The sequence below is a fragment of the Gouania willdenowi genome, chromosome 24, assembly GCF_900634775.1.
Source record: "Gouania willdenowi chromosome 24, fGouWil2.1, whole genome shotgun sequence".
NCBI classification, from domain to species: Eukaryota; Metazoa; Chordata; class Actinopteri; order Blenniiformes; family Gobiesocidae; genus Gouania; species Gouania willdenowi.
The window spans coordinates 7,280,242-7,302,618 of NC_041066.1; the positions used below are offsets into that span (position 1 = coordinate 7,280,242).

At 38.7% G+C, this 22,377-nt stretch overlaps 1 protein-coding gene across 1 annotated transcript in view; it reads right to left on the minus strand.

Moving 5' to 3' along the window:
* Positions 1 to 1,584: 1,584 nt before the first annotated feature.
* Positions 1,585 to 22,377, minus strand: part of susd6 (sushi domain containing 6) — a 39,899-nt gene continuing 19,106 nt past the window's right edge. Inside the window, exons 3-6 of the mRNA XM_028440047.1 lie at positions 8,748 to 8,942; positions 8,511 to 8,649; positions 3,577 to 4,043; positions 1,585 to 2,762 (exon numbers count right to left, since the gene is read on the minus strand). Of these exons, the coding sequence (XP_028295848.1) occupies positions 2,737 to 2,762; positions 3,577 to 4,043; positions 8,511 to 8,649; positions 8,748 to 8,942 (827 nt within the window). The 3' untranslated portion in view covers positions 1,585 to 2,736. The remainder of the gene's footprint in view (positions 2,763 to 3,576; positions 4,044 to 8,510; positions 8,650 to 8,747; positions 8,943 to 22,377) is intronic.

A 22,377-nucleotide genomic window follows, 5' to 3' on the forward strand; every position in this document is an offset into this window, starting at 1 on the left:
CATTTAGAAAACAACAGAAACATGGTGCAATATTGCAAAGCAACCGATTTGGAGGCTTAAGATAATACACAAAAAAAAAAAAAAAAAAAACAGAAAAATATGAGTCTAAGGCAACACTTTGTTTTTATTAACATTGCAACTCGTGACAAACACACACCACGAATGCAAATTAAAGAAACAGAAATTCAGATGGATTGTTGTGGTCTTAAAAAAAAAAAATCAAAAGTTTCACTCGGAAAGGAATTCTCAGGATCAATTAGTGGTTCCATTTCCATGGCAACCACCAGAAGCTTTAGTGGGGTTATTAGTGTGTGTTTGTGTGAAGGGGCAGGGGGTGGTAACCTTTTTGTCATTACACTGCAACCAGTTGCAGTTTGTGTAAAAAAAAAAAAAAAAAAAAAAAAAATGCACAAAAGTGGAGCCTTTATTTGAGGCATTCTTCTGGTGAGGTTTGTGTTTCCAGGCGTTGAGCAGAGCAGAATAAGCACACGCATATTGTGTAGTGGACTCGATGACTGAAAAGATGCAGATTTGTTCAAGAAACTTGTTTATTGTATTATTTTAAGATAAGACGCCTTGGAGATATTGGCTGTGTTTGAAATCGCATACTAACGTACTACTCATACGATGTTTGACGTCAAAATGAGTATGTAGTGCGTTCACATTAGATAGTATGAAAATATTGAGTATGTGAGAAATACCCTGATGTATACTATATCAGGACATTTCTTAAGTATGCACAGTGGGCACACTAGTCATACTCAACCACCCCATGATGCATTGTGAACGGAATGTAAAATCGCCCTGGGACTGGCTTCAAACTAAAAGTCAAACATCTCCTTTTCAAAATAAAAGCATATCTTCTTGTCTTCCATGAGTTTTTGACACTTTTGTAAATAGGGCTCTTGTTTTGAAGTTAACCAAAAGTTTAGTCAGTAGCACAATGGAGGCTCTCTGAAAATCTCCAAAATGTCAGAATAAATGTGTTTCCGTGAGTCTTATGGATCAAATGAGCACATGTTGATATTCTACTTGGTCACTTTTTCACTTAAAATGTTTTTAGAACTTTTAAAGGTGGAGAATCAACAGTGATATCCATCTCGGGAAACGTGGAAGCATACTTCAGTGGGAACACTCATCACCCTAATCATACTTATAGTATATAGTAAACTTACAGGGGTGTCAATCTCATTTTAGTTCAGGGGCCAAATAAGGAACAGTTTGATCTCAAGTGGGCGGCAGATTTTAATGCAGAAAAGCAAGTCATTTCAACATTATTGCGCCAGAGTTTGCACTTCTACGTATACATAAATGACAAAATATGGAAGAAACCGTCCATATCCAAGCAATAAGTGAAAAATATCAGTCCTAACAGGATCTTCACTTTAAATTTCCTAGATTTTGTGACCAATTTCTATTTAATTAAGGTAAATGTTATTTCATAATTTAAGGAAAATTGAAAGATTTTGTAAGTTTTGAGTTTAACATTAAAAATGACTGTAAAACTGTGAGCCCCTGCAAATATTGTTGAGTTTCATTTACAAAATGATTCGTGTTTTCTCCGACTTTTTTTTCTTTCTCCTGCGGGCTGAATTGGATGCTCCAAAGGGCCGGATTTGGCCCCCGGGCCTTGAGTTTGACACAGGCAGTATATACTCATTGAGTTTGTAGTGCATAGTACAGAGTGTGTCATTTCAAACACAGCCTTTGTGAAATTGTCCTCTGATCAGGAAATGGATGATTCAAGGCTTCCCATGTAAGGACACGTCCTCCACTGCTTAACTGACTCACACGCACACGCACACACAGAAACACACACACAAAATCAGCAACTCAAAGCCACACGCCAAACAATAAATACAGTCAGAAGAAAATCAAACACAATTTTGAAATAAAAGGTTTTTGAGTGTGACCAATCAAGAAGATCAAATCTCTTTTTTAAAATCTGAAACACCAATCAATGAATCAATCAATCAATCCCGTTCACACGACATAAAAGCAGCTTACAGAAAGCAGGTGCAAAATGAAAAGGAGCATTTCTTTGAGATATTGGTGATATGTTGCTTCTGGGAAATGCTGCGCCTCGGGGAGGAGGAGGTCGTCACTGATCCATGTGTCACAAGTCGACTGATAACAGAGAAAAGAGGGTTTCATGCTTCATTCTGTGAGGGCTGGAACCAATAATGAAAACGTGCAGCATTCGTAGACGGCCGCAGAAACGCGGGCGCCACCCACAACTTTTCAAGTACGGCGGGAAGACGGTTTAGAGTCCCCGCGCCGAGGCTTTGGGAGCAAAAAAATCACAAGGTTTAAATTCTCTGTAAAAGTACAAGGGTCTCAATAACCCTCTGTGTAAAAGTCTCTGAGTGATGGTAATATAGAGATCTACCCCTGGCCAGGGGCATATGAATGATAATATATAGCCGATAATACACAACCTTAAGTCATGATTTGTTTGTTTCTGACATATACACAGGATCTACAGGGTTTATGCTGAGCTGGCAACACTTAGTTTTTGCTCCGTCGTCGCTTTGGGTCCAACACAGGTCGATTTCTTTTGCTCTGCATGAGTTTGCGATGGCAGACCAAGTTGCACTGGGTTTTGGAAATTGACTTTTCTTTGCTGCAGGACTTATGGGGGGGGGGGGGGTTGATGGCCACAGTCAGTTCTGGGCAGCAGTGACAGATGGAGGAGACGGCCTCTCCTGCTGATGCTGATAGCAGAGCCAGCAGGCTTCACGCTTCCTTCAACAAAGGGATATCTGAAGAGGAACAGACAAATGTAATCAGCAACAGCAAGGTCAATGTTTTTTAAAACAGTCACGCTGTCAAGTGCATTTGTAGTACAATGGTTTCTTTTGTTTTGCCTTCCCTATTCTCTCAAACTGCAATATACATAAACATGAACAAAATGTTGGTGAAATAATGATTCCATTTATAACACATTTATTGTAATAATTGTCAGTCTTAATGTTATTAACTCTGTACAGGATTGTAATTAAGGTTGCAAAAGGTAGGAACATTTCCTGCAAATTTCCACAGGGACTTAAGCTCTGGAATTTTGAGAATATTCAGAAATATGCATTTTTCACATGAAACATTTATTGGATTTAACCAGAAATTGGGAGCAACTTAAATAATTTAAGTTACTGATATTTAAAATTATGCTAAAATACATTTTCCCAACAATATTTAACATCCCTTTAGAGGCCTACCATTAATTTAGGTAATTTCCCATTAATTCCCAATGAAAGTTCCAAAATTCCAACTTTCAAAATTCTCAACATTTTTAAAAACCTAGTTGAAATGACAAGTTTTTTTAAATAGTCTTATTTTGAATGGATGCTAATATTTATATTTGGATATGATACACTTATTTAAAACAAATTCCAATAAATAATTCAAATTTATAGTTTTTGAAAAAAAAATAATGTCCACTCTTTTGCAACCCAAATTATAATTGAATACATGTATCAAGAGACTGGTGACAATTTACAGCTATGTCGATATCACAGGTAGCTTATCATAAAAAAGTGACTAAGAGGCATCGCCTAATGAGTTAATCATGTTTCTTACCGTCAGAAAAGTCATCGGTAGAGGTGACGGAGAGCAGACTGTGCTGATCGCTGCTCTCCGAGTCTCTACGAAGAGGTAGTGGGCCTGCACATGCACCTCCAAGTTGCTCTCTAGCCCATGATGACGAGGATGAGGAAGGTTCCTGATGAACCAGAACTGTCTCTGCATGGCGGCGGGAGGAGAAGGAGAAGGACGAGGACGTGGAGGGGAGACAGAAGTCTAAGTCTCTGTGGTGGCTAGTTCTGCTGGTGCTGGGGCCTCCTGTGGCCCCTTGAGGAAGCCCCTCAGAGAGTACGATGGGGACACGGGACTCCAGTGAAGCTGGGGGCGGAGGCGGAGAGGGTGAAGGTCCTGAAGCAACGCAGGGGCCTCCGCTTCCATAAACGGCCTCCTCATAGGAGGGCAGGGCCACCTGGACGCCTTCCACCATGATGGAGCTGGTCTGGCCTGAGACGCCCTGTTCTCTCCTGGTGTAGAGAGAGGAGAAGACATGGGTCTCAAAAATAGAACCAGGGTTCAAAGACCAGACTGATGACGGTTGATGGTACAATTCCTGTACAACCCACACAATCAACAGAGATGTAAATGTACTGACTTATCCTACTCAAGTAGAAATACTGTTACTTGATTGAAATTGTGCTCAAGTACAAGTACTTCATCTATCTATAAAGCAAGGAATCGCTGTTCCTCAAATATCTCTGAGAATCAGGCTCAGATTGACCTGAAACTTTCAACATGGCTGCTGCTTGGTTCAAGGGTGTGCAATGTCAGATTGGTTTAGACTGCAATGATGCTGTTGATGAATTATTTCATAAAATTGTCTTAAATGCAGCTTTGCAGAACAGCTCAATGTTGACAGGTACTCATGGTAACTCAGGATAAGTTGAAAGCTGCGTAGAAGCTTTGTTTGGACTGCAATGATACCGTTCATAAATTATTTCATAAAATTGTCTTAAATACAGTCGTACAAACCCTAGGGAATCAGGAGTGTGCGGCTGCTGCACGTCACAATGCACTCTCAATCCATTTAGCGCATTTCCCTCTAGTGAATATGTATAGTAGGCGGAGCTCACAAGGCGAGCAAAAAAATGGGAGGAGGACATGCAAATAAATTAATGCAGTGGGCGAAATGCAATTCATCAAACCAGCAACTGTTTGCGGTGATTGTTTTATGCGCTGAAAATACTAAATAGTACGACTGACAAGCAAGTGCAAACACACGCAGATATGAGCTGCACTAAATAAACACAGCGGAGATGGAAAAAAATGTTCCAGTTAACCTTTCTAGTATAAGACAATGATTTAAATAAAGCAATAGTCAATATTAAGAGCCACTGAATAAGAAAATACAGAGTAAAGTGTGTGTACGTGAGAGAGAAAGAGAAAAGGCTGGACGTGCACCCACGGTGACGCGTGTGGAGTAAAGTTGCTTCGGTGCAGAGAGGATGCTGGATAGATGGAGAGATTCATGGATGTTGCTCCGGACGCACAGCTCCGATGAGCTCCTGTGTCTTTCTCTCCATGTTTTGACCGTAAAACTCTCGTGTTGCGTTGATGGCAGGAGCGTCAGGTCAGAATCAGCTGAGCAGCATGTGTAATTTACAAAGCGATGGCACAATATTCACTAATGAGAGTGTGCGTGACTACTCAGGAGCCAGACTTGCTGGGTGATGGTCAGTAGATCATCTTCAAATGGTGCTGACTGATTGACAGACTGCATTAACTCGGATCAATAGGAAGGTTTTTGTCCAAATCTGCCTATTTTTCATGGACTGATCAGAGCAAAGTTACAGGACCTAAATGAGCATCCACATTAAATTAGGGGGGAAAAATATTATTAGGTTTTGAAGTTAGTTTTCTACATTATTAAATGTTTGTGCGGCAGACAAGAGACGTCCATCTTCCTCCAATTTCACTTAATCAAATGTCATTGTGTGCTTCTGTACACCTCGCCTCTCCACATTAAACAAGCAAAACGCTGATTTAAATAGGGCGGTCTTCACCACTGCTGCACGCGTGCTAATCATTGCTGCAATCTTAGTGAATTCCTCACTGCCGGTGAGGAAACTGCATCACCAAAGGATTTAGGGACGCACCTGGTTTACCACCCTTTATGTCAGATCTTAGTGAATCTGCCCTTTAGACAGCAGCTCTTAACGCACAATTCAGATTTTTTTTGGGCAGAAATCACATTTTTTGGGTGTTCATATTACACATTAAATGCGCTTTCCGAAGCAGGGGTGCCCAATGCGTCAATCACGATCTACCGGTCGATCGCAGAATTGCACGAATTGCACACGTGGGCTGCAAGTCTTCATAAATGAATGAGAACGGCACATTCACGTACACCAGAAATTAAACTTAACAATTCAGCTTCTGACTTCAATTTAAAGGGTCACTAGTGCACAAATCTGTTGATTTACAACCTCTAATAAAAAGGAGAAGAAGACCCTCCTCCATCCCTCGAGCCGGACACATCGGCTCCACCGAGTACAATGAAGTTCTTCTATGGCTTCCACAACAAAGTGAGTTACAGATACTGAAATGTTCTGAGTGGCACTGACTCAGGCACCGCTAAATGTGGTTTTTATTGTGAGTCTTTGATGAAGTGAGCATCTGTTCTTGGTACTTCCTTGGATGTGAACAGTGAGATGATCTGAGATTCTGCTGGAAACAAAATGTTGACCATCACACTTTCATGAAGAAATGGAAAGACCACATTTTGACTTTTAAAATATCTTTCTTAATTGTATTTACATTTTTAAAATATTGTTCAATCTAACTCTGTTTTTAAGAGTTGGTGTATTCATTTAATTTATTATTTCTAAGACCTCACTCCACTGTTTACGATACACCCTATCTTCCTACGGCTGTTTTCTACCGTGCTGCTTAAGGTTGATCAATGCGACCTGGCCGCAAAATATTCAAGAATTCAAGGATTTTTAATTGTCGTTCGTGCTCATGTGATTATGGACAGAAACGAGTCCCCTGTTAAGCCCTTTTATTAATATATAAATAGGGTATGAAAAAATAAAAACATGTGTCAAAGGTCTCAGCAGCAGTAGAATCTAGGGCTGTAGTAAACCAAGGAAATGGTTGGTCGACCAAGATTATGGCACACGTAGTGATTAGTTGACCAAAAAAAAATAATAATGAATGAGCAGGTGCAGAGAAGGACTAGGAGAAAGAAAAAGAGACAAATATTTTGTTTTGGCTTTTTGAGGTGGCGATTTGCTTTTAAACACAGACCATTTCCGATATGAACCTTGACCAGAACCCAACAAAACAAAAGTGAAACCCACAGGTCCGACAGACATTAGATATTTATATCAGAGCCCGACCTAAAACGACAATTAAAACCAATTTTTCCTCATACAAATGACATATTTACATTTGTCTTAGTGGTAAGCCTGCTTTTATTAATAAACTGTTGATGTCAACATAAGATCAGCGTACAGGGAAACAAACGCACGTCAAACACAGGTGCGCAGTGTGCGTCACCGCGCCAGAGAAAGCAGTTGATCTAGTTACATATTCCACGTATCAAATATAAGGATAATCCATGTTCTTTTGCAGAAAAAGGATTGATTCAACAGTCGATGCTTGTGCTTCAAGCCTGTCTTAATTCATTCTCTCTCTGCTCTGAGAACAGCACACTGCACTGACAGCTGAAGCGCAGTGCGCTTTCAATGGTATAGAAACGGATACCATTGCTGGTCGACCAATGAAAATCTTGGTCGACCACGACGACATCGACCAAATAGTGGACTAAACGACCAAAGTTAGCAGCCCTAGTAGAATCAATGTAATTATCAGGCATGTAAATAATCAGATAGGTGTGGGATTTAGAACCACATATGAAAATGGCCTGGGTTAGATTTAGAAAAAGAAAAATCATGCTTGTGCTGTTTGAACTGCCTTTAACAGGTCAGTTACAGGTCACATATGGGCAATAAAATCAGATTTAGGCATTAAAGCAAAGTTGTGTTGACCAACTTGAGCCCTCATTTATCAAACGTTCAGATCTGAGCGTGCTGACGTGCGTTTGACCAAATTCATGCAAGCTCCAATATTAATCAATTCTGACGTGATTGTACGCTACGATCAGATCTCACGTCTGGTCTGACCTCGTGTATGCATACTTAACTTGAATGTGTGGATTTGTGCGGCAGCACATCCTAATCTGAGTGACTCTGAGAATAAAGCATTAAACGAGCCTCAGCTGTTATTCAGTATAACCAGAAACACTTTCAGAGCAGATCAAAATGGATTATTAAAACAAAATAAAATGAATTTTCAAAAGCCCATGCTATTACTGATACCTGTACTTTTTTGGTTTTCTTTCAATAAACCCACTGATAAATCCTGCTACTGGGCAGAAGCGCAAAGGTCCTCGGACTCGCAAGCCTGACTGGTCTAAATGTAAAGAATTGTCTTGATCAAATAGTAGGAATTTACGCTTACATTTCATTTAAACCGTCATTTGCCATTATCAATAATTTATTTCAAACCTCAGCCTGAATCCATTCCAATACGGAAACGCTGTTCATGTTATTCTCCTCCACAGAGCTTTTAAAAGAGCTCCTTAAATTCATTTAAGAAACGTTTCTTTCCTTGTTAATGATTGTTTGACCTCAGTGGACGGAGCCATCAAACCAAGAATATTTGAGGGCATAACATGTTAAGGACGATCAAATTTAGCCACCACATTCATCAACACCAGATCATTGGTGTGCTAGGATTGGTCAGATACTGAATGTTTCATAAGTCCGACATTGGTCCTGTCGTACGGCACAATGTGCTCTCAGAATTGTACCCGTTTTCACCCAAGGTTGAAAAACGAGGACCGTTGAGTAGAAATGAACAGCTTTGTGGACTTGAAATATAAATATACTTAGAGCATGGACGATGAGAGCACTGTGTACAGTTCTTACCTGCTGTGATGGAAGGACTTGAGCTTTGGCTGAACCAGAACAAACAGCACCACTAAGAGCAGAATGAGAGCCACTGAGCTGGCTGTGGATGCCACAATAGACAGAGCTGGTATTTCCAGTGGAGAACTTGGCTCTTTGTCTGAGGGAAACAGGAAGGCCGACAGAGAATGAGAACGGGGTTCAAACACTCTCTGCTTTCCAACCAACACACTGAGGCCCCCGCACGAAACAACCCACCTTGTGTGAGTCGGCAGCTGATCTGCATCGGGCCGTCCCACTCTCCGTACCGGCAGGTGAGGAACTTGTAGTTTCCCTTTAGGGCGTAGCCCTCATCACAGAAGTATTCAATGACCGTCTTGTGGACGAACTGTTGGCAACCCACCGGGTGACAGCGGTAGCCCCCATTTTCAGGCTCCGTGGGGGGCGAACACACTGGGGAAGAAAAGGAAGATTATCATTGAGCACAGAACACACGTTTAATGTCATATCAAGCCCTGGACTCATTTGATGGCACAAAATTATCAAGAAAATTAGCCGAGTTCCTGTTTTGCACGCAGTGTTTTTATGTTTTGACATATGTTTGCACAGTGATGCGGAAAATTGTGTTTTAGTGTATTCTGTGAATTATTCCTTCAAACTAAATATGCAAACAAGTTAATCCAGTAAAAATAGCCTTTGTTAAGTAATAAAATGTGGATTTGAACGTGGTTTTGAAAATTGAAAAGAATATCTGGTAGTCTGGCAACAGGGTTTGGCACCAATCTTTAAAAACATTTTCTTTGAAAATGGAAGTTTCTCTTCTTCATAATATTATTCAACAGCATGATGATTTCTCATAGCCAATCAGCACAGATCAAAATATCTGACATTTTACTTGGCTGCATGAATGTATAAAATGCCAAAGGTTTTGAAAATTATATTCCCCAATAATAGTACAGTTTTTAATAGTTTACTTTCCAAGTATTTATTACACAAAAAATAATAATTTGGTGTCATCTATCAAAACCAACTGCAAAATTCAAACTAGGTTCATATATTGTGTTAGGTAAATATGAAAAATAAATCATGATAAAAAAGTACAGCTTCAGAAGACAAGCACCACTTCCTGTAAAGAAAGGAGTCATAGATAAAGCAATAGAACCGTTGCTTGACATGCGGCTAGTTGGGGCTTCCTGCCTCACAGCACCTTGAATTATGGCTTACGTTCAACATAAGTGCAGCACGTCATGATGGCTGTGGAAAAACAAATTAGGTTTGAAATGAAAGCAATAATCCTAACAGGTGTTACTACTGGGGTAATAACAAAACCAATAAAGGGTTCCCTCTTTAAGTGCATAAAGTAGATTGATTAAGACTGGAAAAGATAAATGTTTCAGGATAAAATTTGAAAAAGGTTTTCTTAAAGTTGCATCTAATGAGTCGAAGAAGATAACTGAGCATGCATAATTAGCTGAGGATGAGCATTACATTTTCCTTGCTCACCATTGTTTTGATGCAGTTTAGAGCATCCATTCTCAACCTTGGGGTCGTGAGACACTGGGAGGGGTTCACCAGATGCCTTCAAGGAACTAAGACAATTTTTGAAACAATTTGAGCCCATTTTAGCTTATTTTTACCTTTTTTCTGCAACTACACCAAACTTGCCATATTTTAATCTTTTTTCATCACTTTTTCTTGCCAGGTTTTTCTCTCCTTTCAATGCATTTTTGCTACATTAATTCCATTTCAGCCACTTCTCCATCAGATTTCATTGCCTTTCGGCACATTTTTTCACTTTCAAGACATTCTTGGCACTTTTAAACTCTTTCCCCCATTTTTCCCACCTAATCTCACATAGGTTGACCCATTATTGTCACTTTTAACTTTCATTATATTCTAGACTTATTTTTATTTTTATTATTATAAAAATAATTATTTTTATTATTATTTTATTTATTTTTATTTAACCATATTCCCTATTTGTCATGCCCATTATTTGCCAGTTTAAACTGATTGTTCCTAATAATTGTTCCAATATTGACACTTTGAACCCTTTTTACCACTTTCGCTGTCTGTTTTTGGCCACTCTTCAGCTACAGTGGCGGTCCCAGGTCTCTGGTACCTTTATTTTGGGGTTTGTGGGCTGAAAAGGTTGAGACACTGGTTTAGAGGACCAGACTTCCTCATAGACTCACCCTTCTCCACCCATGATCCACCGTCTTAAATTCTCATTTCCACCAGATTATTTTAAAATTAAGGAAACCCATACATGTCAATGTCTCGCACCACTGACGCATGGTACAAGTTATCCATGCAGTAACTTCTCTGTTTTTGTATCACATTAAAGTGCTGCAGTTGGAACAATGTGCTGTGCTTTAATCAGAACCGTCTATGGGTCCACGTTGCAGCTAACTGCTACAGAGTCAGGAGAGTTTTCACAAGGAAACTCTGTCACATTGACAGGCTGGGCTGATAATTAAAGCTCAGCGGTATTCTTACTTGAAACCAGGTTGAAAGAGTAAAGCAGAGTCATGCCAAGTTATCTGGAAACGGCGCCGAGAACAAACGGTATCAAAAGTCAGAAGAAAATCTACATCCAACTTCTCTCGATTAGCACCTGCTCATCATTAAAATGTCATCAGCTCATGCTAGTGTCGCTGCCATCTGGTGATTAAAAGGCCTCATTAGCGTTGCGCTAACGACAGAATATCTGCTTTAAGCCAGCTCGTAAACCCAGTAGTAACCAGAAGGCCGAAAATTATTTGTGCTTTTATGCATTTTCCATGATACTCGAACATGTCGACGACGCAAAAGTTGTCTCGGTGCAAGTTATCTACATTTGATATATATTAGTGCTGTGCGATATGGAGAAAATGATATATCCTGATATAGGTAGAATTATATCCTGGTAACGATATACAGTATATCCTGATATAGTATTTCTTCCTTAAAATAACAGGAAATAAATGAAAAATTACAATTCATTATACATTTGATCATATATAAAAATGATTTCTATAATTAAATTGGTAACATGACCTTTTTTTAATTCTCAGTACCTTGAGGACAATCTCTGCACCTGATTTTGCAGCAGCTTTTTGCAAATATTGTTTCAAAAGTTGCGACTAAGTCTACTTTTTTTATAATAAGGCTAAGTTTATTATTTTCTATAACTTTGCATAAACTGGTCATTTCCCCCCCCCAAAAAAACCTGATTGCATATCAATACAGAAAAAAGCAGATTCACAACAATTTACCAAGATATGGATGATTCCATCACATTGTAAAAGTCTAGTGCAGAGAATATTACACAGTTATCAGTGTTTGTGTAAGTTTTTAAAACAAAAAACGTACATCACAAATAAATGGTACTTTTCCTTTAAGAATCTTCTCAATGAAGGAATATTCGTGAGTTTTGCTCCATATACTGTTGTCACGTGTTCCAATATGTGCACCGCTTATGTAAGAATTTCGGTTTGGCTTTGCTACAGTGGCTCAACACGTTGGTCCACAACATTTGAAGCAAGGTTTTTTTCCTTTACATTTGAACTAAGCAACTCTTAATATAATAATGCTAATAGACATAGGGCTTAATGTTTAATCCTGTGTCTGAGTATTAAAATAAAAAAAATCCCTGGTTTATTACAAAGTTTATCACTTATCTATAAGGTTTGTACTTTGCCCTAGGTGTTTGGAGTCAGATGGAGACCCATTTTCGCACATGAACATTTAACATTCTCTGGAGGGAAAGGAGGCCCTAAAGCGGCAGTAAAAGATGAAATGCAGGGAGAAAGTGCTTATTTTCTGTGCTTTATGTAGATTCATCAATAATGCAGCTTTTATACATTGCTTAGGTAATTGTTCAAGAAAATAAACTGATATACTGTAAAGTAGGGGTGGGAACCTCTGGGTACCTCACGATACGATACGATATGAGATACAAGGCTCACAATAACAATTATCTCACGATATGACGATACTGCGATTATCGATATATTGATCAGAAATCAATCTACGATAATCTATGACATAACAAGAAAAAAAAAAGATTAAGTGAAACCTCTGGGTACCTCACGATACGATACGATATGAGATACAAGGCTCACAATAACAATTATCTCACGATATGACGATACTGCGATTATCGATATATTGATCAGAAATCAATCTATGATAATCTATGACATAACAAGAAAAAAAAAAGATTAAGTGAAAAAATGCAATTTTTATTTTATATCCCTGAAAGACAATACATTGAAAAAGTGTCCTATGAACAGTGACACTATTTTAGTGCAACATTTGTGTAAATAAGTGTCAACATACCAATGTAAATGAATAAGTATCTCCAATAATGCTTTCTGTAAAAATAGGGTCTTTCTTACCAGTGACACCATTATAGTGCAATATTCCAGTAAACAATATATTGGTTCCTTCAACAAACAGTGACAACATTTCTGTGAAGATGTACCTGCACATTTTAGTGAAAAGCAGAAAGGTTTTGAAAAAAAAAAAAATCGATACTTAGCGGGAGCATATCGATGATCGATTGTGCGAGAAAATATCGCAATATAGCGCCGTATCGAGATATGTCACACTCCTACTGTAAAGCTAAATTAAAAAACAAACTAATGTATGTCTTTTTTATGGAAAACCTTTGTGCATTCAAAGAAAACCACAGCTACATTGTCAACATGTCTATGTCTAAGAATGCCATTTGAGAGCACAACACCAGCACCCGTGGTGGTCACTGAGCAGTTAAGGGCTCTCTGAGGAGGCCACAGCATTAATGGAAGTGGTAAAGGTGATGAATTAATGACCCCCACACCCCCCGATGGGAATCACCAGGGAAGAAAAAAGGCCTCTGGGGGCATTTAAGGGCAACAGCTTAAAGCAAACATGGAGAAGCTGCGATTTACTGCAGTCAACGAAGCCTCTTAAAATTTGTAAGACAAAATGTTGATGTAAATAATTTAGTTCTGTATTTAGGACTATAATGTTTCTATCTATCTACGGCAGAAATGGAAAAGCAGTGGAGTGCGTCTCTAGACGACAGCCGTGTTAATTTTGTCAACGTAACATTTTCGTCAGACTACATTTTTTGAAGTGACAATAACTAGACTATGAGTAATTAAAAAACATTAACAAAAACTGTCTAAATAAATTTAGAATTTTGCCGATTTATAAAAACTAAACAATAATTTTCGTCACATGGGACAATGTGATCATGTGATCTTGCGCATTAATCACATCAAATCAATCTGTGTGTTTACAAACATTACTACCATCTCATATCAGCTTGGTGCTGGCAAAAAGACAAAAAAAAAAAAAAAAACGGTGTGATTTCTGCTCTGTATGTCAAAGTGAATTTCTGTGATTGCAACCATGTCGGAAATGAACTGAATAAATAAAAAAATTAAATAAATAAATTAAATCTTTGAAAAAAATCCTAAACTGTTATGCTATATATTTTAGTCGACTATAGTCATTTAGCCGACTAAAACTAGACTATGACTGAAATAGTCCTGATGACTAAACCATAAGTAAAACTAAATCAAAATTTGCTGTCACAATTAACACTGAATGACAGAACTGTATTTACCCTCAAGAACCAACTTTTCACTTAAATACACCTTAAGGTTACCAAATATTTAAGCATTTGTTATGTTTAATGTTAAAATGTAATGTTTATGTTGATGCACTACCATAAATATGATAGCTTTTGCAGTTGCAGGTCCGAAGCTGTGGAACGCACTACCACTTCATATCAGAGAGGCTTCATATCTGCCTGTTTTTAAATCTCTTTTAAATCTTTTTACTTCGGCGTATGGTTCTTAATTGCATTAATTTTGTGTACCCTGTTATTTTATATTTTGTATTGTTTTATAGTTTGTCTTATAGTGTATGCTCTTTTGTCACTTTGTACAGCACTTTGTCCCCCTCTTCCTGGGTTTTTGAAGTACTTTATAAATAAAGTTGGATTGGAATGGATAACTTAGTGAAAAATGTGTAGGTTTTCATTATTCTTTACATTCACTAGTCAAAATCAAGTCAAATATTCAGAGACAAAAGGCTTTAAAAATCAACATGGTTTGAGTAACCATGTCTTAAGTAGGTGTGCTACTTGCTTTAGTTTGCAGACGCCATCCCATCCTGCTTTAATCCACCCTGTTTTAAAACACTTTATTTCAAGATGGGTGTGGTTCAGTTTGGGAGGTCAGCTGACTCGGGTGTGTTAGTTTCATTTTTGATTGCATGCATTCATTGCATTATGTTCCGATAGCCTCCATTTACAAGAGACTGTATAAAATCGTAATAGCTTCAAAACAAGATTAAAAAAATACTTAAAATACAAAGTACAGTCACACAATCACTTGGGACATAATAGGGAAAAAGTATCGTCAATAACTTGGTTGTAAGCCGAGACCAGTGAGGAAATTCTAATTTATTTACTCCAGGGATTACGCACATGAGAAGAAGTCTGAAGCTCTCAAATAAACAAACGTATCAGATTGAAATATTCTGAAACATGCAATAAAACAAAAGAGGATAGTAAGTAAGTATCAGCACAGAGGATGCATCAAAGAAGAAATAAATGAACATGATTGAAGGAAAATGAAGAGAGACATGCTGTAGCAGGTTAGGCAAATAATAATAGTCTCTGGGTATTAAGAGGCTCAGCACTGTGACAATGGGAGGCAGCAGCCAACAATACATACCGCGGTGTGGGGTGGGGCACAATAAAAAAATAAACTACTGCACACAAGTGTTCAATCCAGGCAGAGTGCAAAAGTCAGAATTCAATTGAACCGTTTCTTTCTTCTCAGGAATTTATGACTGTCTTTTAAGACACGCACAAGAAAGAAATGATCAAACTAATGCCAGAGTGGATTTCAGCGCACCATTTTGCGATTGCGAGGAAGAGAATGAGTCACAGTTTAACACAAGCTGTTCTCCCAGGGCTCTGATGTTGGGTTAGCACAAAGGAACAGGTTTCTAGTGAAAAAGACAACACAAAAGGTGTCTCGTGAACACTATGAAGGAAAACTATTGAAAAACAAACAATCTAAACATCTGATGTTCTTATATAAACAGCTGATAGATTATAATAAATTTGCTTCTAATATCCCCAAAAACTCCTACGGGTGAAAAAAGTTGAAATTACTTCAAACCTTCCATTGATACAAAAGCAATCTGATCGAAGCTTTTACTTGCTAAAAGGCTGTGGATATGCGTCATATAGTGGGAGGACTGGACCAGGACAAAGCCCCCATGAGGCTGATCACTAATCCCAACCTCCAGCACCTTAAGGCTGTGCCTGAGGAGACTTGGCCGATGGGGGGGCGTTAAAATCCCTGCTTTGCCCTGAAGAGCTGGACAGGCTGTGAATATCTGCTTTTTAGCCATCTGTCACTGACGGCCCTCTCCTGGGAAAAACTGAGTGTGAGGGGTGAGGGTGGATTGAGGAAACGTCGGGTGCGGGAATACAAGAGATTTAAGTCCTCTTTACCCAGTAAATTACATTTCTAATTATCCTCCATAACAAGCTGGGAGAATGGTGAATCACATCAGATAGCGATAGCTTCTACAGCCAGCTGTTTGGTGTGCACTACTCAACACTGTAAAGAGGATGTTTGTCAGTGGCGGGTCGGGGGTTGGGAGGGATCAGGAGAATTTGTGTACGGTACATGAATGTATGTAGCGGGGGATGTGCATTGGATTAAACGCTTGAATCCAAGAGGATAATGATGCTCTCTTTGGCCTGGTAAATATGTTTTTGTTCCTTTGTTGACAGTCTCGTGAGTCCTCTGTTGTTGTGTTTGTTGACTACGGTGTTTTTTTCACATAACCAAATAGCTTTTATTTAAGTTGTAGTTATGACGGTGACATCCAAGTCAGAAAAGTACCTAAACTTTTTCATATAAGATAAGATAACCTTTATTAGTCCCACAAGGGGTAATTTGCACAGATTCAGCAGTAGATAAATAAAATAAAATTGCAATTTCAGACTCTTTTTTTTCTCGCACTAATGATCTTTGATTCAATAATCTATTAGGCCTATAACATGTCTTTATCTGATAAGAAACCTTAATAAATTGCATCCTGCGTCACAAGCTGTTTGGTGACAAAGGTTAATCGTAGCATGTATCAATAAAGCATCTGTGACATTTAGAAAATGTTGATAAATTGTAACAAACAAATGACCTTCATCTGTTGCATTGATGGACATTAGTGATAGTAGCAAGTATGTAAGGCACTGCATCTGTGGCATTTAAGGCACACCCATGTGGTGTGTTTTGTTGAGTTAAACAAAGAATGATTGATCGAGTTGGCAAACTTGGCACAGAAACAGAATTTCTTAACATGTGCAGCCTAACCCTATGGTAGTGTGTGTTAACGGAGCAGTTGTAATTCGACAAAAGATCCAACAAAACAAGATTTGTAACATTTTTTGGGACTCACATCATGTGCCACCATACAGGTGGCACTGATCATTGTTATATGTACCAAAAGCAAAGGAACATATTTTGCCTTTCAGAAACATTTGTAAGTTACAGTGACAATAGCCTGAAGAGATCAATGATGGAGACAATGATTAATTTCAGTATGTGGTGTACAAACTGCATCAGGAGATTGAACATACAATGGTGTATGGCAATCCAAAACTTGAACGGTAATATAAAGATGTACGTTAACATGCACCATTCGCATGCAAGAAAAATCAACCATCTTAAGTGTTTTTAAAAAAAATGGCAGCAAGTAATTGCTAATGTAAACCACCTGATCCATTAAAACACTATTCTTTCAAATAAAGTCCTTTTTAAAGACCCATTTTCTCACCTTTAAAAACACTGAATTACATTTTGGTTAGATCACCTCATCTCATATAACGAATGCAACAAATCTGATCTAGGAGGGGCATGGGAAACTAAAACACACTGTTATATGTGATTGACTGATACGAGTAGTGTCATGTTCCACTTCAAACGGAGAGGCCGCCACGGTGACACCGATTAACACAGGCATTATTTCGGCTTCTTTCCTGTCCATTCTGCCCATGAGGCTGCTTTCACACCAGGATAGTCCTGGACTAAAAACAAATATCACATTGATTTGGCTTGGTTTGTGTTCATAGCGTTCTGCTCTTCTGGCAGTTTGTTCCACTTCTTTGCAGCATAAAAACTAAAAACATCATCACCATGTTTTACTGTGAACTCTGGGCTCCATAGATCTGATAGACTAACCCTGGGTTAGGGTTAGGACTAAATGTGCTTTGACCTCTTTGTTCTGGTTAAGACTTGAGCTAGCATGATGGCCTACCATTTAGATGCATCAGACAGTGGTTTAGGCACTTGCTGCATCATTACATATTGCCTGAAAGGCTAGGTCAATTAGCATTGTACACCAACGTCAAAACTATCAACAGTAAATTTTCTCCTATCATAGACATTTGGCAGAAAACAAGTCAAAGTGTTTTTAAAATGTGCCCCTCTCTCTCTGCAGCTACAGCTGAAGAAAGTGTGGAACGTTTCATACAGGTCATTGCCTCCCCTGCCGTTACAATACATTTAGCAAGCCACGTGTGCTGCCACCGCAAGGCATTGTTCCTGCACAGTAAGGGATGGAGAACAGTGGCAGATTAAGCAGTGGGGCCCCCCAAAAAAGACAACAGGCCCCTTTGCATTCAAAGGGTTAAATATGCATGTGAGACCAAACTGGGGTGGCAGAGGGGTGGGGGAGTATCACAATTGTGTGACCCCAACATGCAAACCCAAACACACATAGACAGCCGGCATGAAGCAGATGGGAGGATGTTAAAGGAGGCGAACAGTGAGCTCCCCCGTCCCTCTTCCATTACACTCCTTGCTAAGGACAGCTGGGAGGCAGACATTCCTTCTTCTCAGCTTTCAGAGCAAAACAAAAGAGTGTGTGGGGACCCCTCCTACACACACGTGCATGTGTTCAGACACACTCACACAACCCTGCCTACAAAAAAAACTGTCACTGCAAGTGTGGGTTGGTCATGTTTCAGCAGTTTGAGCCTGCTGGCCAGCAGAGCTGCTAGTGCTGAGGCTGGGACATTTGTTGAAGGTGAAAGTCAGGGAGGGATAATCCCAGCCCTGCTCACCATCACGATGAAGTGTTACAACCAAAGCTGCCTGTCAGTCCACTATTAGACCTACGATAGTCAGTGAATGAGGCGCCAAGACAGGAGAACAAGCTGCAGCTGGACTCGTCTTCCAATCAATACATACATTCCTGCATTTTAGGACCAGTTTTGGGATGATTCACATCAAAAACACACTGAATATCCAACATCAGCAGGAAAACTTGCATTAAACAAGTCCTATTGCAGAAACCCAGGCATTAATAAGACCATAAAAACTGGTTATGTCTGTAAACAAAATGTGCCCCATCACATTTTCTGTTTAACAGTAGAGTCAGTGTTGGAGCCAAGAGTTTATCATCACTAATGAAGTCTAACTGAAATCTGATCACAGCAACTGCCACCAAAGTCATGGAAAGTGTAGACAAAAGGCATCAAAGTGCATAACCTTTTATCATCTCCCACCTGCTCTGTGGTTTGCCGTTGGCTCGCCTGTGCTGCTTTCTATTTCATAGTTAATCTATTTTCTAGGTAATCCTCACATAACAAAGCAATGTTCAAAAAAAAAGGAGAGCTCTAGCTAGAAATTTCTCAAGCAAACAATTTTAATGTGACAATATAAATAGTTGGGCACACGACAGCAGACCAACATTACATCCCAACTAACAAAAGGAAGCAAAACCTGGTCTGAACTTTTTCACTGATTACTATGATGTACAGTAATCTTCCAACATAGACGAATCCGCCTGTATTTGTGCGAGAACAACAGCATCACATATAGAACCATAGGGATCCATTTACTATAGCTTTGTGTGCATATATGAAGACGCTGATCAGGAAAAGATGGGTTAAGCAGCTTCATAATGACTTTTAAACTATCGACTAATTGGGACAAAATCCACAGCTGAAATGTTGTAGGATTCCTAATTATGCATTAGTATAACAAGAACCAAGTAACCCTTTGAGAAAGTAGGAGGTGATGTTTTCACTGGCGTTTGTTTGTTTGTTTGTTTGTTTGTTTGGTAGCAGGATTTTCACAACATTTTAACCAAAGATAGACCTTACGCCATGGAAGATTCCATTCAATTTTGAAGGGGATCTAGATCAATACAATGATTCGAGACCAGCATCCAAAATGAAAAAACCCTACCTTTCCTCATTGGATAAAATTTAATGTATATATGGGTTCGTAATAGACCAAGATTTATGAAATTTGGTTCACTTATGTTGGTTTATTCCTCAATTATCCCACTGTTTTTCATTCAGATCGGATCCAAATTGCGTTCATAATTTTTGCCCAAAAAATTGGGGTGCCCATACATTTGAATCTACTGTATCGTTATAAATGGTGATAGAAATGTCTTACAATTGTATAACCTTATTAATTTCTGATTACCTAAACAAATAACCTTGTAAATTACTCCTCAGAACATGTGCAGAATGTGTATAAATCATCATGCACAGATCCATATTAGATCCCAGGGTAGCCATAGAAAGACCTTTTGCTATTTGGCTGGTTGTTGCAGACAGCAGTTTACAAGATTACGCAACAAGAACAGAGCCCATTAGAGTGGAGCTCAGCCAGCTAGTGACTACATATCTCCACAAGCAATTTAATGCTGTGTTTACAGTTCAATGGATGGGACTACGTAGAAGAAAAACAAATAAAGATTAAAAGGATGTCAACAGGAAATCAAACAAAAGTATGTATCGTGTAAAAAGACATTAAGTTGTGTCAGAGGCTCATTTGACACCCATTGTAGAAAAATATTGTGTTTTTAACGGAAAATATTTTATGGCTATAGGGAAGACGTCTAGAAGCCATCGAAAGGCTTTAAATTCTCTCTAGAGGAAGATCAGCCTCTCATGCTCTTTTTTTAAAGTCTCAATTTCAGAGCTATTGAAGCAGAACAAACCACAGCCTCAGTGTTAGAGCCACTTTGGATGAAAAGCAGTCGCTTAAAGAGAAACAGCTGCACGCCACCTCCACTCATAACAAAAAGCAGTACATAGGCGGCAGGACAGCACATGTTCAGCCCAACCCTTCCCCATGGCTCCATATCAGCATGTTCAGCTGCCTCCAACCGACTGTCTGAGCTATCAGCAAGAACTCTTAGGATCTCATCAGACGTGTCAGTAGAACTCAAGAACACGATATGCACCTTCATCTGCAACGGTTTGTGAGAGATGCAGTTTAGTTTTGCTCCGACTCACCATTTATCATGAGGCTGGGCATGTCGAGGCATGAGCACATATCTCTACAGTAGAAGGCAATTATTACATTGGGGTTCAAAAAAAGAAAGTAACTAAAGTTAGAATAGCTGCTAGGGCATCCAACCAATCAAACCAAACTACAGTTCTCCTTTAGTACTCTCCGTAATTTAAATAATGCAAACTTCCTACATGTACTTTATTTTTTAGCAGCAACTGAAAGTGAAACCATTTATGTAAATTACACATTTGAAAAGAGAACATGTTTTCTGCAAACTTTGTGGTTGGTTTCATTTTTGACAATGACAAGAAGATCTAACTTATTTTCAAATAATGAGTTTGGCTATTTCTGATGTGAATCTGATATCTTGTTTGGTAAGAATGAAACTGCCACCAACAAGTTGAGTTGAACATACAGTATTAAAGCTGACCTTAAATCACTATTTTTGAAATTTGTAAAGCACTACTGACGGCTAGTTAAAGTTATCCATCTGTATTGATAACACCACAACAGGATAGCTCCACCTCTCAGCAGGTTGATTCTTAACCACTGTGTTGAGACACCAGCGGTTGTGCCGCTTGGAACTGTCAAGTTTGGTTTGACTGAGTCCAAAGATGCCATTTGCAAAAAATAATGCAATTATTTTAATGTAGCGTCTTCAGCATTTGCTGGTAGAATAATGAAACATCAGTAGGTGGCAGTCAGTAGCATCAAAAGGCAAGTTAATAATTGCATCTTTAAAACTGTTGGTGACGTTATTTTTTATTTTTTTTTTACAGATAAAGACAGCGTAGGCCGCGTAAATTAATAAATCATAGATTATTTACCTCCAAACAAATGTAGAAGTTTGAAATTGCTGCTCACAAGTTTGTTTTGATATCCGACATAATCAATGGGTTTGTTGACAAATGGTCATCATGTGACTTGAACGTCGGAAATGTTTTGCACATTGAATTGTGGAATTAGGAACCCTGCAGATGATTGAAAAGACAGTACCAAAGTGGTAAGGTTTTTTTAAAAAGTGTATTTACTTCATTTTAACTGTTACTTTTTGTGTTTCTTTGTCATAGAAGGAAGGGAGTAAATCGTTTGCCACCATTTTTATTAAACTTTTTTCAAAATATTCCCTATAATATCACGTCACTGCGCATTCTGCCATATTTCGCTGTTACAGTTTGTCAAAAAACACATTGTTTATAGTGGAGCATTTTAAACCGTCTACATTTGTGTAAGAGTAAATGATCTTTGATTTATTGATCTATGAGGCTGTGTTCGAAATCACATACTAATGTACTACTCACACTAAGGCTGAAATCAAAATTAGTATGTAGTGCGTTCACATTAGATAGTATGAATAGATAGAGTAGGCGAGAAATACCCAGATGTATACTATATCGGGACATTTTTTTAAGTAAGCGCGGTGGGCACACTAGTCATACTCAATCGACCCATGATGCATTTTGAGCCCAATGTAAAATGGTCCTGGGACCGGCTTCAAGCTAGAAATCTAAAATTCCCTTTTCAAAACAAAAGCATCTAGTCTTTTCTTCCATTAGGTTTTAACGCTTTTG